Genomic DNA, 16735 nt, shown 5'->3' on the forward strand with positions numbered 1-16735 from the left:
ACAGAGATGGATTTTACACTTCTGCATGTTTAAACAGGTTTATCATGAAAGTGTCAACAAGTCTACACAGAAGTAAATTGCACAGCCTTCAAAAGAAAGTGCACACTGGATGACACTTTGAGTACCAAAATTAATGTATTCAAGTACTGGTGATAACTGATTTTAGACTGCTCCATTTTCTTGGAGGTGCAAAACTATCTTCAGAAATTGTTGAGAAATTGAACGTCTCTGCAGGCCAACTAGAAATCATATAGAATGGTGGTTAGGTAAGGGAAGGTGGCTACAAATAAATGCAATATGTAAATATAGTGATACCTCGTCTTACGAACCTAATTGGTTCCAGGGGGAGGTTCGTAAGACGAAAAGTTCGTAAGATGAAACATTGTTTCCCATAGGAAACAATGTAAAATCCATTAATCCGTGCAATGAAAAAAAAAACGCAAAAAAACGCCGCCCCCCGGCTGTCACCTTTTGAAACAGCCGGGGGTGCTTCCCAGCAGCCTCCTGAACCCGAACGCCAAACCCGAACTTCCGAACGCCTCCCGAACGCCAAACCCGGAAGTTCGGGTTTGGCGTTCGGGTTTAGGAGGCTGCTGGGAAGCCCCCTGGCTGTTTTAAAAGGTGACAGCCAGGCGGCGGGGCTTCCCAGCGGCGTCCCGAACCCAAACTTTTGCCGAACCTCTGGGTTCGGCGTTCAGGAGGCTGCTAGGAAGCCCCGCCGCCCGGCTGTCACCTTTTAAAATAGCCGGAGGGCTTCTCGGAGGCCTCCCGAACGCTGAACCCGGAAGTTCGGGTTTGGCATTCGGGTTCAGGAGGACGCTGGGAAGCCCCACGGCTGTTTCAAAAAGTGACAGCCGGGCGGCGGGGCTTCTAGGTGGTGGCAGGTTCGTAAGAAGAAAAAAGTTCGTAAGAAGAGGCAAAAATTTTCTGAACCCTGGGTTCGTATCTTGGGTTGTTCGTAAGACGAGGGGCTCGTATCATGAGGTACCACTGTATCTTAATGAAAGGGAGAATAAAGAAGTACTATTGAGGGAGGAGACAGGGTTAGAGAAAATAATAAGAGAAAAAAGTGACGGTATAAAGGCGCAAGCAACCAATATATATAAATTGCTAGTGCAGTCAGACGGGGACACGATTGAAGGATTGACTAAATGGTGGCAAAATGAGATACAAGTAGAGGTACAAGAGATGGAAAATATAGTAGAAAATATAAGGAAAATTAAAAATACAAGAATCAGGGAAATAAGAAGAAAAATATTACATAAGTGGTATTTTACTCCCGTTCAACTCGCACACTTTCAGCAGAATGTCAGGGGAAATTGTTGGCATGGGTGCCAAGATAAAGGAGTGTTTATGCATATGTTCTGGGAATGCCCGATAGTGCAGGAATCTTGGCAAAAAGTGAAAGAGGATATCAATAGAATGCTAAATATACAATGGACAATCACTAAGGAAATGGCAGTACTAGTTAAAAGCAATGCGATGGGAGAATTTAGAGAAATAAAAAAAGCAGCAATAGAAAGCGCTCAGGCAGTAATAGTCTTTGGCTGGAAGGATGCGACAAAATGGACAGTGCAAAATTGGTATAGGTACATGGTGGACCATATTCAATTTGAAATTATGGATAAAAGGATAAATTCGGAAAATGAAACTGAGTTGGGACAAGTGATGGGACGGTGGGACAAGGTAAGACGATATATGACGAGCAGAATCCGAGACCAAGCTACATGAAATAAATTGGAATCACTCTATAATATGTAAATAGATATATTGCTCTTGGGTCAAGTGGACTATACAAGAACACCCCCGATTTGGTGGTGGGGAATGTGTGTGTGTCTGGGTGGGGAGCACTTTTCACTATGCACTGTTTTATGTTGTGTGTAATATAAATTTGTTAAAAATTAATAAAAACATTTATATATATATAAAAAAAGAGAAATTGAACGTCTCCAGCCTCTTTCCATACCTTATCTGGAAATGTGTCTAAACTTTTTGAAAGACCATCTTTTTAAAGATTTCTTTATTATCAGAGGGAGAAACATAGAAACATAGATGACTGACAGCAGAAAAAGACCTCATGGTCCATCTAGTCTGCCCTTATACTATTTTCTGTATTTTATCTTAGGATGGATATATGTTTATCCCAGGCATGTTTAAATTCAGTTACTGTGGATTTATCTACCACGTCTGCTGGAAGTTTGTTCCAAGGATCTACTACTCTTTCAGCAAAATAATATTTTCTCATGTTGCTTTTGATCTTTCCCCCAACTAACTTCAGATTGTGTCCCCTTGTTCTTGTGTTCATTTTCCTATTAAAAACACTTCCCTCCTGGACCTTATTTAACCCTTTAATATATTTAAATGTTTCGATCATGTCCCCCCTTTTCCTTCTGTCCTCCAGACTATACAGATTGAGTTCATTAAGTCTTTCCTGATACGTTTTATGGGGAAAAAATTTAGTCGGAACAGTTTATAAGTAATAAGATTATGGAAATTTTGAAGACCACAACTCTAGCGCGTACTAATTTTTAAGGAAAAAATATTCACAAGAGTAGGATGCTATGCTAGAAAGGAAATGGAGAAAATAAGTTCTGTCATTATGTAAGCAGCTATTTAATGGTGTTAATAAAATATTATCTCAATAAGTATGTAATGTAAGAATAGAACAAAAGAATACTGAACCAAAAAAATTGCTATCAGTGCTTTTCACTGAAAAGATTTTAAACAAAAACCTCATGATTGTTAAACTAAAAACAGAACGATTATTTTTAGAGATTTTCCAGAAAGATTTGACAGTACGTCTGTTATATTTAATTAATTTAATTATTTCCTCAAGACAAATAACTTCACCATCCTACTTTTGGAGTAGCTACAAAAATTTGGTCCAGCTGAAATGATTAATTAAAAATGCTATTACCGTATTTCAATAGGCCAGAATAATTGGAACCACCTCATTGTTATTGTTATATTTAAATGTTGATTAATATTGAGGTTCCCAGCTACCAATGAGTAGAGAACTGATTCTCATTGTATAGGGGTGGGAACATTTTCCATATGATTCATCCTCCATGCCTGAACAAAAAATTGCTTTACAAGGCTGCACTTGTTGTTTCAATACAATGTGTTATTTTTTCACGCTTTTGGCTCAATGTCTTTGAGTCGGATACAATCTAATACAATCTCAACCAATACCATCGATTAAGCATCAAACCAGTTTGAAACATATAATCATAGCCCTTCAGCTAAAGAGGCATAATTCTGTTGCACAAACATGGGAGCATTTGATGAGTTTCTAAAAATATTTTTCTGTTTTTGAGCAGACAATACAAGCAAGGAGGTTTTTTTTTTTTTCATTCTTCCATTATTGTAGAAAATACAGTGAAATGAACAATCAAGAATAAACATGGTGTTTTTAATTTGCATATAATGATTAAAATGAAAACTGAAAAGAAAGAAAAAATAACATCAGTATTAATACTGAGCTTCATCTTTTACGTTAGACCACGTTTATCTTTTATTTTACTATATAAACACATTTCATAAATCCACAAAGAACAAGCAAGCAAAACCTCTATTTTGATATGCTTAAAATTAAAATACAATGTAAACATTATGGGGAAATTTTTAAAAAGGCTAAGGGAAAAGAAACTGTATTTGACAGTAATTATGCTTTCTTTATCTGCTGTAAGGGGTGGCATGGTGGCTCAACAGTTGAGATGCTGGGCTGGTTAGCTGGAAAATTGGCAATCCAGGTTCGAGACCTGAGTGCCATGTGATGGGGTGAGCTCCCGTTACTTTCTGCAGCTCCTACCAACCTAGCAGTTCAAAAGCATGCAAATGGGAGTCAATAAATAGGTATCACTGCGGTGGGAAGATAACCAGGCTCCGTGAAATCATATTGGCCATATTGGTGGGCAGCAGGCAGGACGGGGTGGAACGCAGTTCCACCGGCGGCAATGAAGATGCGTGTGCAGCTCCAGCGGATCGGCGGCTGTCACTTCCATGATTAATGGTCTCGGCTCGGCTCTCCTTTTGCTCCCTCCTGCTGCTGCGTCGGCACTCCTTGCTTTTTTCCTCTTTCCTCCTTCCTGGCCTCGGACGAGCTTCTCTCTCTCCTGCCCGGCTCCCCTCCAGCCTCACATGACTACCTCCCGCCTGAGGTGTAAGCAGAAGACGTGGGTGGAAGCGGCACTGGCAGCATTTATGCTTCTGGCAGCACCCGTTCGCCTAGCCTGAGCCGGGGGGGGGGGGGTTGACCCAGGAAGGACAGCATGGGAAAGGCGAAGCAAATTGTCACCCTAGCGAGCCACACTGGTAAGGTTGTAAGTTGGGGACTTAACAGTTCACTTGAATAATGATGATCATTCAAGCCACTTCACCTGGTCACATAGCCGGCAAGACACTCCTACCCAGTCGCATGACCATTAAGCCACACCCACAAAATAAGCCACATCCACAGTGTGGCAGTAAAAATTCTGGCTGCCTATTGCTGGCCACATGACTGCAGAAATGTCTTCAAATAGCACTGGTTCAATGGCCTTGAAACCGAGATGAGCCTCACCCCCTATAGTTGGCAATGACTAGCAGTGTAACATCCACAAGGACTCCTTTACCTTTTAAAAAATCTAATGTAAAGTAATATTTCATACCTTTATTTTGGATCTTAATGATTTCTCCTGTTAAAACGTCTTTCATAGTTTGACACATAAGGCTTTCCTCAATATCTGCATTGACTTTTGTAAGTATATTTTGTTCAGAATAAAAAGCTTCCAATTGGGGCCAAGCGTCCAGGAAACCTATAATTCTACGCAATGAAATACCAAAATCAAGATCGCAAATACTGAAATGATGCTCATAATCCAAGTAAGAAGGAATGGCTAACATTGAAAGATGCCTACCAGCTATTTTGAGAATTGGTTATGCCGGAATTGGGTAAGCCTAGCTTAATGAAAAGAAGGACTAGGGGTGACATGGTAGCAGTGTTCCAATATCTCAGGGGCTGCCACAAAGAAGAGGGAGTCAAGCCTTTGCTATTCTACAAAACACCTGAAGGCAGGACAAAAAGCAATGGGTAGAAACAAAAGCCTCAGTGGTGCAATGGTTAGAGTACAGCACTGCAACCTACTTCTGCTGATCACCAATTGCCAGCAGTTTGGCAGATCGAATCTCAGTAGGCTCAAGGTTGACTCAGCCTTCCACCCTTCCGAGGTCGGTAAAATGAGGACCCAGATTGTTGGGGGCAATATGCTTACTCTCTGTAAACTGCTTAGAGAGGGTTGTAAAGCACTGTAAAACAGTATAAAAGTCTAAATTATCTTAGATTATCTATGGTTGACCTATCCAGATTCCTAAGAAGTCAGTAAGGGGCGAGTACAAGTGCACTAGAGTGCCTTCCCTCCCCTGTCCTATTGCTCTCCTATATCTCCTATACCTTTCTTCTATTCCTATATCTCTTCTTCTATCCTTTCATTGATATGTTCTATTACTTTATCTTCTTTTCTATTATTTCTTAAATATATTTTACTATGAGTATCTCCTCTATAACCTTCATCATGTATTTTATTATGTGTATATAGATATATACCCACTAAAACCCTCATTGTGTATTGGACTAAATAAATAAATAAACAAACAAACAAACAAATAAATGCTATTGCTATTGCTAATCAAGGAGAAAAATCAACCTAGAACTGAGCAGAAGTGTCCTGACAATTACAACAATTCACCAGTGCAGCAGATTGCCTCTAGAAGTTATGGGTGCTCCAACACCAGAGTTTTCTAACAAGAGATTGGACAGTCCTTTGTCTGAAATGTCATAGGGTCTCCTACTTGAGCAGGGGCTTGGACTAGAAGACCTCCAAGGTCCCTTCCAACTCTGTTATTCTTTTATTATGATACTGATGTAGCATTTTGATATTATCTATGTACACTGACTCAAAAAAAAAAGGTCAGCGTTCAGCATATAGAAACATAGAAACATAGAAGTCTGACGGCAGAAAAAGACCTCGTGGTCCATCTAGTCTGCCCTTATACTATTTCCTGTATTTTATCTTACAATGGATATATGTTTATCCCAGGCATGTTTAAATTCAGTTACTGTGGATTTACCAACCACGTCTGCTGGAAGTTTGTTCCAAGGATCTACTACTCTTTCAGTGAAATAATATTTTCTCACATTGCTTTTGATCTTTCCCCCAACTAACTTCAGATTGTGCCCCCTTGTTCTTGTGTTAACTTTCCTATTAAAAACACTTCCCTCCTGAACCTTATTTAACCCTTTAACATATTTAAATGTTTCAATCATGTCCCCCCTTTCCCTTCTGTCCTCCAGACTATCCAGATTGAGTTCATGAAGTCTTTCCTGATACGTTTTATGCTTAAGACCTTCCACCATTCTTGTAGCCCGTCTTTGGACCCGTTCAATTTTGTCAATATCTTTTTGTAGGTGAGGTCTCCAGAACTGAACACAGGATTCCAAATGTGGTCTCACCAGCGCTCTATATAAGGGGATCACAATCTCCCTCTTCCTGCTTGTTATACCTCTAGCTATGCAGCCAAGCATCCTACTTGCTTTTCCTACTGCCCGACCACACTGCTCACCCATTTTGAGACTGTCAGAAATCACTACCCCTAAATCCTTCTCTTCTGAAGTTTTTGCTAACACAGAACTGCCAATGCAATACTCAGATTGAGGATTCCTTTTCCCCAACTGCATTATTTTACATTTATTTCTTCTGTGGGCACACAATAAAACCCACACTTTTAAAATCATCTAGGCTACGTTTTCTGTATTTTTCAGTACTTGCAGCCTCTCCCAACCCAAAATGCAACTAACCTGTGCTGCATCTGGCCCCACGTTGATTTTAATTCCTCTCTTTTCTGGACTTTAGTTTCTGAAAATTGAGCAGTGGTTTTGTGTTCTCTTTGAGAGGAGTCAACTGTTGGATTAAAAAAGAGAGTAATCATTTGAATCATGTTTCTAGGGCTATATGATTTAAAGAAACAAAGATGAATCATATCCTTTAAATAGTGTCTATTATTATAATCTTCATATTGATGGACATGCCAAAACGGGATTGTTTAGGGGGTTTAGGCAGAGGCATACAGAAACTCACATTGTAGTGGTCATCTCTACTAGAGAATGACATAAAAATCAACTAGAAATACTCCCATTATAGTATGCAGAATTGTTTAAACTGTATGAAAATTGCAAATTAGGATAGGATATGATTTTTTCCCCATCCTGTGTAGATTAACACTGTAACTTGTAACTGCCAAATGCTTTATAGCAAGCAAAATTATTTTTGGGAGCAAATACAATACACTGCAGTAATAGTTGTGTAGGCACAACTACGCAAGCTACATCCTGGTGCCAGTTTCTTGATGAGCATTCTACAACATGCCTAGATACCAAGAGATATATCATTCGTTCCTAAAGTGCTCTAGTGGAAAGAACCACCAGGACGTGAGATGAAATAGTAACTGAGGATCAAGAGCAAAGGATCAGTATGTTTGTGGAAGTACAAAGGAAGCAAAAAGAAGAGAGACAAATTGATCTCTTTCCCAGCTTCACCAAAATGTTTGTGGTCAACACAATGTTCCCTCTAATTTTTTTTCTGTGTGGGTGGAAAAGTATAGTGTCTGAGCGGCAGTCCCTTTGGGACTGGGCGTAGTATTTATAGAAGTATAAATAAATGAATGAATGAATGAATGAATGAATGAATAATGTCAGCAAGGGGGCTGCGAGAGCGCTTTGGGAACGCCTGCCCTGCCTCTACTGTAGCCCCCGTGCTGAAAGTCCAGGACGAAAGCGCTCCCAGCGAAGGGGCTACGAGAGGGGTGGGGCGGGCATTCCCGAAGTGCGCGGAGAAAACCCTCTCTCGCAGCCCCCTGGCTGGGAGCACGAATGAGGAGGAGGAGGAGAAGCCACAGCCACCGCCGCGGGAGAAGTTGCGCCCCAAGGCAGGAGGCGGCGGAGGAGGAAAGGAAGCGGATCAGGTGGGCGGGGGGCAGGGCCGAGAGGCCAGGGGCATGAGGGGGCCGGAGGCCGCGGCTCTCTTTCCTTCTACTGCTGGTGCCTCCCCGCCCCTGCCCCCCCCCCGCGGGCTGGCAGGGGGATGGGGAGCGCGCGCCCGTGGAAAAGGGTGTGCAGGGGGGTATTTTGGGGCACGCGCGTGCGCACGGGCGCAGCTTACGGGGAACACTGGCGTCAACACAAGTGCTTCCCTATACCACGAGTATAGCAACTGCTCAATATTTCGGTGATCACATGATCATGATCTCTGTGGTTGGCAACTAGCCCACATTTCCAACAGTTGCAAAGTCCCATAGTCGCATAATTACAATTTGCAACCTTCTCTGCCAACTTCCCACAAAAATGATGAAGCAGCAGGAAGCTGGATGTTGTAGTCAACATAAGGTTCATGCTCAGCAACCCACACAGTTCTTGCTTAACAACAGTAACCAGAGATTTCCAGAACTATAGTCACTAAGCAGATTGGTTACATGATGTTGTGCTTTAAAACCACATTGCTTAGTGATGAAAAATCAGTTCCTAATTGCTCTGTTGGGCTCTCTGGCAGACTCCTCCCGAAAATTCACAGGTACAAATTTCAGACACACACACACGTTTGAAAATTCAAAACAATGTTCTTTATAATGAAAATTCACTTAAACTAAGCCCTCTTTTGGTATAGCAAAGAGCACTCGTCTCCAAACAAACTGGTAATTTGTACAAGTCCCTTATCAGTTCTGTGATACTTAGCTTGTAGCTGTGAGGCAATTGACAGTCCTTCTCCTTTCACAAAGTGAAACACCCTTTGCTCTGGTTTAGTTTCAAAGCAGGGAAAAATCAGCACACGAAAGGTCAAACGCAGCAAAGCAGGCACGAAACACAAGATCAGATAATCCTCCTCAATGGCCAAACGCAGAGGCTGCTATTTATAGCAGCCTCACTAATTACCACAGCCCCACTCAACCACAGGTGGCCTCATTTTCTTTGATAATAATCTCTCAGTTGTTGTTGCCTCTGCATCGCTCTCCGCATGTGTGGCTGTATCATTAACTCTTGTTCTGAATCCAAGGAGGAGCTAGATAATTGATCTCCTTCTGAGCTGTCTGCCACACTCTCCTCCTCCCTGTCACTCATGTCTTCTTGGTCAGAGGAGCCTTCATCAGCAGATTTCACCGGGGGCAAAACAGGCCTGCAGCATGTGGATGTCTCCCCCACATCCACAGTCCTTGGGGCAGGAGCTGGGCCAGAGCTAACCACAACACTAATTACTCATCATTAATTGAAGACTATAGCTAAAGCTACTGATGTCAGGCTTTGCCCCTTGCTGCATGCTGTTAACACTGAGCTTACCTTTCTCTCTTGCCACCCGATTCATCACAGTGGAGGCTGTAACATCTAACAAAATAGCAAAATCAAGACCAGGTGGATGCACAGGGGGCTCTTTTGGAGCTGCAGGGTCTGTAACCAGTGTGGGCTTTTTCAAGTTTAGTGTTTCAGTTTCTATCTGGTCTGGATCTCGTCCGGTCAATGCTTTTTCAAGCAGTTTGGCCTGATTGAGTGTCATTGGAAATCCATCCATGATCCAACCTTTTTCTGGCTGTAGCCGACTAAACAAATAAAAGAGAGGCAGGGAGGGGTTGACAAGAGAGATCAAGACCAAAATTGAAATATATTTGGAAGAAATGATTAAATTCTAAGTAAAACAAAATCTACAAAACCTACAAAAAGATATTGACAAAATTGAACGGGTCCAAAGACGGGCTACAAGAATGGTAGAAGGTCTTAAGCATAAAACGTATCAGGAAAGACTTAATGAACTCAATCTGTATAGTCTGGAGGACAGAAGGAAAAGGGGGGACATGATCGAAACATTTAAATATCTTAAAGGGTTAAATAAGGTTCAGGAGGGAAGTGTTTTTAATAGGAAAGTGAACACAAGAACAAGGGGACACAATCTGAAGTTAGTTGGGGGAAAGATCAAAGGCAACATGAGAAAATATTATTTTACTGAAAGAGTAGTAGATCCTTGGAACAAACTTCCAGCAGACGTGGTTGTTAAATCCACAGTAACTGAAGTTAAACATGCCTGGGATAAACATATATCCATTGTAAGATAAAATACAGGAAATAGTATAAGGGCAGACTAGATGGACCATGAGGTCTTTTTCTGCCGTCAGTCTTCTATGTTTCTATGTTTCTATCTATGAAATTTGCCCCTTCTTCCACTTCTACGTTTACAATGTTATTCCAAAATTTCTATTTGAATTTTCTATTTTGGTATTCTAATACATCAAAAGCATAGATTCTGAATAAACTCACTTCAGTCATCCTTTCCATGGTTGGTGCTCTTGATATGAGTTGAAATTAAGAGCTTTATTTCATTTTTATCAACCTGTGGCAAAAACATGCTCTAACAAACTTTTTTCTTCTGTGTCATCAAGATACTCCCACAGGGCACTTGAGGCAGTATTGTCTTTGCTTACACTGGCATTACATTAATAATTTCTTTCTTCTCCTGGGAAGCTTTGTTATGTCCCAACCTGGTGTTCTTCGCTTTAAACAGTGATATAATGATGTCATCAGTGGGTCTCTCCTCTCCCCTCCATTTCCCGAGCACTGGTTTCAAGGGACGTTACTATTTCCCCAACATAATTCTTTCAAAATGGGCTATCCATCAGTACTAGAATGGGGTGAACAGCAACCAATTGGTGTTGATGCCATGGGGTGTTGTGAGCCGCTCCGAGTCTTCGGAGAGACCAACACAGACTTCACAGGATAATCAGAACTGCAGAAAAAACAATTGCTGCCAACCTGTCTTGCATATACTGCACGAGTCAAAAAGAGGACTGGGAAAATATTTACTGACCCCTCGCATCCTGGACACAAACTGTTTCAACTCCTACCCTCAAAACGTCGCTACAGAGAACTGTACACCAAAACAACTAGACACAAGAACAAGTTTCCCCTGAACGCCATCACTCTACTAAACAAATAATTTTCTCAACACTGTCAGACTTTTTACTAAATCTGAACTTCTATTTCTACTAGTTTTTGTCATCATTCCTATCATCCTTTTCCTCGCACTTAGGACTGTATGACTGTAACTTGTTGCTTGTATCCTAAGATTTTTATTAATATTGATTGTTCCTTCATTGCTTATTTGAACCCTATGACAATCATTGTTGTACCACATGATTCTTGACAAATGTATATTTTTCTTTTATGTACGTTGAGAGCATAGGCACCAAGACAAATTCCTTCTGTGTCCAATCACACTTGGCCAATAAATTTCTATTCTATTCTACAAATTTAATTATTATTTATAATAATAATAATAATAATAATAATAATAATAATAATAATAATCAAGGAGAGAAAGGATGGAAAGCAACGTTCCCTCTAATTTCCCCCCCGCTGTATGTGGAAAAGTATATGAACATAAGAAGGTAAAGAGTCCTTGTAGAATTGGATCAAAAGCTTACCTACAGTGGTATAAGAGCATAAGGAATGTGGGAAAAGGCAGATTTAGTGCCTTTTTCAGAGCACAAACTCCAATTTCATCTGCTGGTCAATAATTCCCCTCCCCCCAGGGTGATGGACGGACAGATGGAATTGTCCTTGGGAGGCAAAACCCACAGCCACTCCGTCTTATCAGGGTTGAGTTTGAGTCTGTTGACACCCATCCAGACCCCAACAGCCTCCAGGCACCGGCACACTTCTACTGCTTCTCTGACTGGACATGGGGTGGAGATGTACACCCTAAAATGTAATTCCACGCTCAATTACATTGTAAGTTGAGGACCAACTGTATACTACAGTGATACCTCATCTTACAAACGTCTTGTCATACAAAGTTTTCGAGATACAAAGCTGGGGTTAAAGATTTTTTTGCCTCTTCTTACAAACTATTTTCACTTTACAAACCCGCCGCCGCCGTTGGGATGCCCCGCTTCCAGACTTCCGTTGCCAGCGAAGCACCCGTTTTTGCACTGCTGGGATTCCCCTGAGGCTCCCCTTCATGGGAAACTCCACCTCCGGACTTCCGTGTTTTTGTGAGGCTGCAGGGGAATCCCAGCAGCGCAAAAACGGGTGCTTTGCTGGCAATGGAAGTCCGGAGGTGGGGTTTCCCAGCGAGGGGAGCCTCAGTGAAATCACAGCATCGCAAAAACACAGAGGTCCAGAGGTGGGGTTTCGAGGACTTCGGTGTTTTTGCGATGCAGCGATTTCACTGATGCTCCCTTCGCTGGGAAACCCCACCTCCAGACTTCCATTGCCAGCAAAGCATTTGTTTTTGCGATGCTGGGATTCCCCTGCTGTGATTTCCCTGCAGCATCGCAAAAACACAGAGGTCCAGAGGTGGGGCTTCCCATGGAGGGGAGCCTCAGGGAAATCCCAGCAGCGCAAAAACGAGCGCTTCGGCTGGCAAAAGGGGTGAATTTTGGGCTTGCACGCATTAATTGCTTTTCCATTGATTCCTATGGGAAACATTGTTTCGTCTTACAAACCTTTCACCTTAAGAACCTCATCCCAGAACCAATTAAGTTTGTAAGACAAGGTATCACTGTATTTGTTATTTGCACCAAGTACTGTTAGTTTCATCTTGCAGAAATGTGAATATATTTTCCTTGTGTGTCATTTCAGAGTCACAAAGCTCTGAAAGCTAGACAGTGTATATAAACTTGATGTTATGATTAATATTTCCTGTCTGTGTAAACAAGCGCTTGTTCTTATTCTATTTAATGAAAGACAGTTTCTAGACTTATTTAGCCATCATTCCAATGATGAAACCTGACCCTACTATTATATTCAAAGTTAAGCAGATATTTATGTCATACCTAATAGCTTCCACCATGATGCCAACTAATAACTCATCTGGAATGTTTTTTCCTTTCTTTAACAATGACTCTGTTCCGGCACCAAGCTGAGCACGAATAGAAAGCTGTGGAATTTATGAGAGAAATTGAAAAAGACATTCAAGTTTAGTAATAACATAAACTTTCCCCACATAAGTGCATTTCTTTATTAAACCTAAATCCCACCCTTCTGCTCAAAACAATGAAAATGATTTTTTTTTTTTAAAATGAAGTGGGCACTGAGGGATGCAGAATTCTAATTAAAACCTAAAAACAAATCATTCACAAAGACATCTCTACCTGGAATTCTTATTTTAATATGGGAAGACAGTAATTGACTTATTTTGAATAGTTTAATGTTGCTACAGCTTTTTAAACATTATTACAAATTTATAGAGTCATCTTTTAAAAACTACCAAAAAATAAATAAAATTATATAAATACATTAACATAAAAGATTTTAACGAGTAAAGACAATAAAACTAACAGTTTGAAAACCATTAAGCAGAAATTGGAGGATTTTGCAGAACAAAGGAAAGACCGAAAGAAAATTCTAATTTTTGGTGAAATCAATCCACAGCAAGAATCTACTTTATTTCTTCAGAGGTTTATTCGGTGCAAAAAACATTCTATTATTGAATATCAGCAAATTCTGCTGTAATCAGTACAGCATCTTATGTTTTAGATAAAGATTCAGAAGGCTTGAGCGGAAATAAGTGGTTTCTAGATAATTCATCTTTACTACATGGTCAATTATTAAATGATACCTTGATTCTAAAACAAGTTCTCAGTAGCTGTTTTTTCTTTAATAGCTCAAATAGGAAGTCAGGAGTGAATCAAATTATAGGACGTTGAAGAAGGGTGGTCGTTTTGCCACAGTGACAATGTCAGTGCGATGCTTACTCAGTAAGCACTTCCTATTTGCTGTAGGAATGAAACTCCTAGAGTGTTCTATTAGAAAGATAGTTGGAAACTATTTTGCCTGGCCACACAAATTTGAATAAAAAATAAAGAGTATGAACTGCAACCTACAGTGTCTGTTTATGTATAAAGACAAATGATTTGACATTAGAACTATATAGCACCAAAAAGGTCTACTACATGAAACAGAATGTGAATGTGAATAGGAATAGAATAACAGAGTTGGAAGGGACCTTGTAGGTCACCTCGTCCAGGAGTAAGCAAAGTTGGCTCTTCTATGACATGTGGACTTCAACTCCCAGAATTCCTGAGCAAGCATGATTGGATCAGGAATTCTGGGAGTTGAAGTCCACAAGTCATAGAAGAGTCAACTTTGCCTACCCCTGGTCTAATCCAACCTCAACCCCACCCCTCCCAAGCAGGAGAACCTACAGGAGACCAGGACCCTGGGCTCTATCTCTCTAAAGGTTTTTAAGAAGATACTGGACAGTCACTTCTCAAGAATAGTTTTAATTGGTTCACGGCACATTAGAGGGTTGACTACATGACTCTTCTATTCTCTTCCAAATCCACAGTTCTGTGACTCTATACACTGAACAGATTCATTGGAAAAGACCCTGATGTCGGGAAAGACTGATGGGAAAAGGAGAGAGAGGTGGCAGATATTGACATGGTTAGATAGTGTCATCAACACAGTGGGCATGAGTTTGGACAGACTCAAGGAGACAGTAGAGAATGGGGGGAGGGGGTGATGGTATTCTATGGTCAATAGTCACACAAAGAGTTAGACATGACTGTATAACAACACACATGGAACAAAATGCTGCAAGCAATCACACTCCCAGATCCAGAAGACCATAAACTCATGGACAGCTGAAATCTGCTGTTCCCCATTCAGACATCCACAGACCTCAGACTCCAAGACCAGACATCAACATCATTCTGTAGTTTGTGAGGGGCAGAGATATGTAATTGAGTTCCACCAGCATAGTGACCATGCTTCACTTCAGAGTGACAGGTTATCTCTCCCATTGGCTTCATGTACATGTTAGATAGGAGTGGAGAAACTATCAAACTCTCTTCAAGTGAAGGGTACAAATGCATCCAATCTAGCATTGGCTTTGCTGTGGCTATTACAATCTTTATTAATTCACAATTGCTTTCCAACTTTGTTCCCTTGGCTTGACTCCTAGCTCTCCCCTTACAAGCTCTCTTCAAAAACATACATGGATCATGTTCAAGCATAAATTATAGTCAAAAGAGTTGTATAGGTTCAAAGAAAGAGATCGCACTAATCAATTAATGTTCTTCCCCTAGCTTTGACCAACTACTTGCTTAAAGTTAGATATATGATGTTAAGTACTGCTGTTTGAGGATGACATACAAGAAGTTTCAAATTATTTTGGATGTGGAAACAATGAAGAAATGAAATAATGTTTTTCAAAATATAGAAGGACCCCCAGGGACATAGTTCCCTCTAAGCTGAGCAGTGAGCAATCGCTCACTTAAAAATCATCATCAACTCAGAGTTTTCCAAACCTGTCCAGAAGCCGAGAGGGAAAGAGTGAGAGGGAAGGAGAGAGAGAGGAAGAGAGGAAGAGAGAGAAACAGAAAAAAGAAAGGAAGGAAAAGAAAAAGAAAAAGAATGGGAGTAAGGAAGAGCGAAAGAAAATCAAAATCTAGTTTGAAACTAGCTCAACTATTTAAGTGGCATTTTGATATTGATAGAGTTGCCTTATTATGAGCTCACTGTTATAGACACACAGTACAGTATTTTATTTTGAAATTCTCTGAGGCAAAACAGGGTGGTTTGTTTGTTTGTTTGTTTGTTTGTTTGTTTGTTTATTTATTATTTCTGTGCCGTCCAGTCCCGAAGGGATTGCCGCTCAGACACTATACTTTTCCGCCACCCCAAAATAAAATTAGAGGGAACACTGCCCAGGGAGCCAGGGAGCTTAGCTTCTGGAGCTGAATTGAAACCCCCCAATGATAATTTAAAAGATTAGAAAAATTGCATAGGTATAAAATATGTTTTCTTCCGCTTGGTCGACAAATCCAATTAAACCAACATAGTTGTATATAATATCCACATAAAGCTGTCTGTAGCTTATATCATCAAAGCGTTCTTTCCAAATCTAAACTTTCTAAGTTGGAAATTATTATTTCTATTCTATATTCTGAAATAAGAAAAATAAATTGTGTATTGATGGATGTTTATTTTTTGTACCTTCAATTTTCAGACTTTTGTCAGAACATTAATATCTAAATACAATAGAAGTTAAAATTCAGTTCATACTTCTGTTATTTCATCCTCATGTGTCTCCGTTTGGGGAACCATCACAGCAGAGCTTTCGTTCTCAATCATTTCTAGGAACAGTAAAATACCACAAAGCAAAACAATTAGGCTCTGGATATTAACATTAATTCCTTGTGCGTGGTCTACTACTCTCAGTGCCAAACAAATGTTGAAAACTGATTTATCATCAATACGATGACATTTTAAAAAATGCATACTTTGTTTTTGGACTATAAAATGCACCGGTATATAAGATGCAGCAAGATTTCAAATAGTAGGGGGGAAAAGGTTTTGTCCTCCCCAGCACCAGGAGCAAACCTCCCAAATCCTCTGTGCACCCCTTTTTTCATAAAACAGACCCATTTTTCACCCGTTTTTTTTTGTGAAAATGGGGTGGGCAGAAGTTTTGGGAGGCCTGCAGACAACTCCTGGAGGCTGGGGGAAGGCAAAAAACACAAATTTTTGCAAAAAAAGGTCTGGTTTTGCCCATTTTTTAATAAAATGGGGGTGTTTTTGCCTTCCCTTAGCCCCCAGGAGCACTCTGCAGGCCTCCCAAGCCCTCTGCCCACCCTCTGCCCATTTCACAAAAATGGGACGCGAGGTGGGACTTCAGGAGGCCCAAACTGACTGTATTCGGCATATAAGACGCAC

At 40.7% G+C, this 16735-nt stretch overlaps 1 protein-coding gene across 7 annotated transcripts in view; it reads right to left on the reverse strand.

Annotated features, from left to right (window-relative positions):
* Positions 1-16735, reverse strand: part of SPEF2 (sperm flagellar 2) — a 169819-nt gene that overhangs the window by 90599 nt on the left and 62485 nt on the right. For all 7 annotated transcript variants that reach the window (XM_070743453.1, XM_070743450.1, XM_070743449.1 and 4 more), the window contains exons 14-18: positions 16085-16155; positions 12850-12953; positions 9365-9621; positions 6836-6938; positions 4650-4804 (exon numbers count right to left, since the gene is read on the reverse strand). In XM_070743453.1, coding sequence (XP_070599554.1) covers positions 4650-4804; positions 6836-6938; positions 9365-9621; positions 12850-12953; positions 16085-16155 — 690 coding nt within the window. The remainder of the gene's footprint in view (positions 1-4649; positions 4805-6835; positions 6939-9364; positions 9622-12849; positions 12954-16084; positions 16156-16735) is intronic.

This window comes from Erythrolamprus reginae, chromosome 2 (assembly GCF_031021105.1).
Source record: "Erythrolamprus reginae isolate rEryReg1 chromosome 2, rEryReg1.hap1, whole genome shotgun sequence".
Taxonomy (NCBI): domain Eukaryota; kingdom Metazoa; phylum Chordata; class Lepidosauria; order Squamata; family Dipsadidae; genus Erythrolamprus; species Erythrolamprus reginae.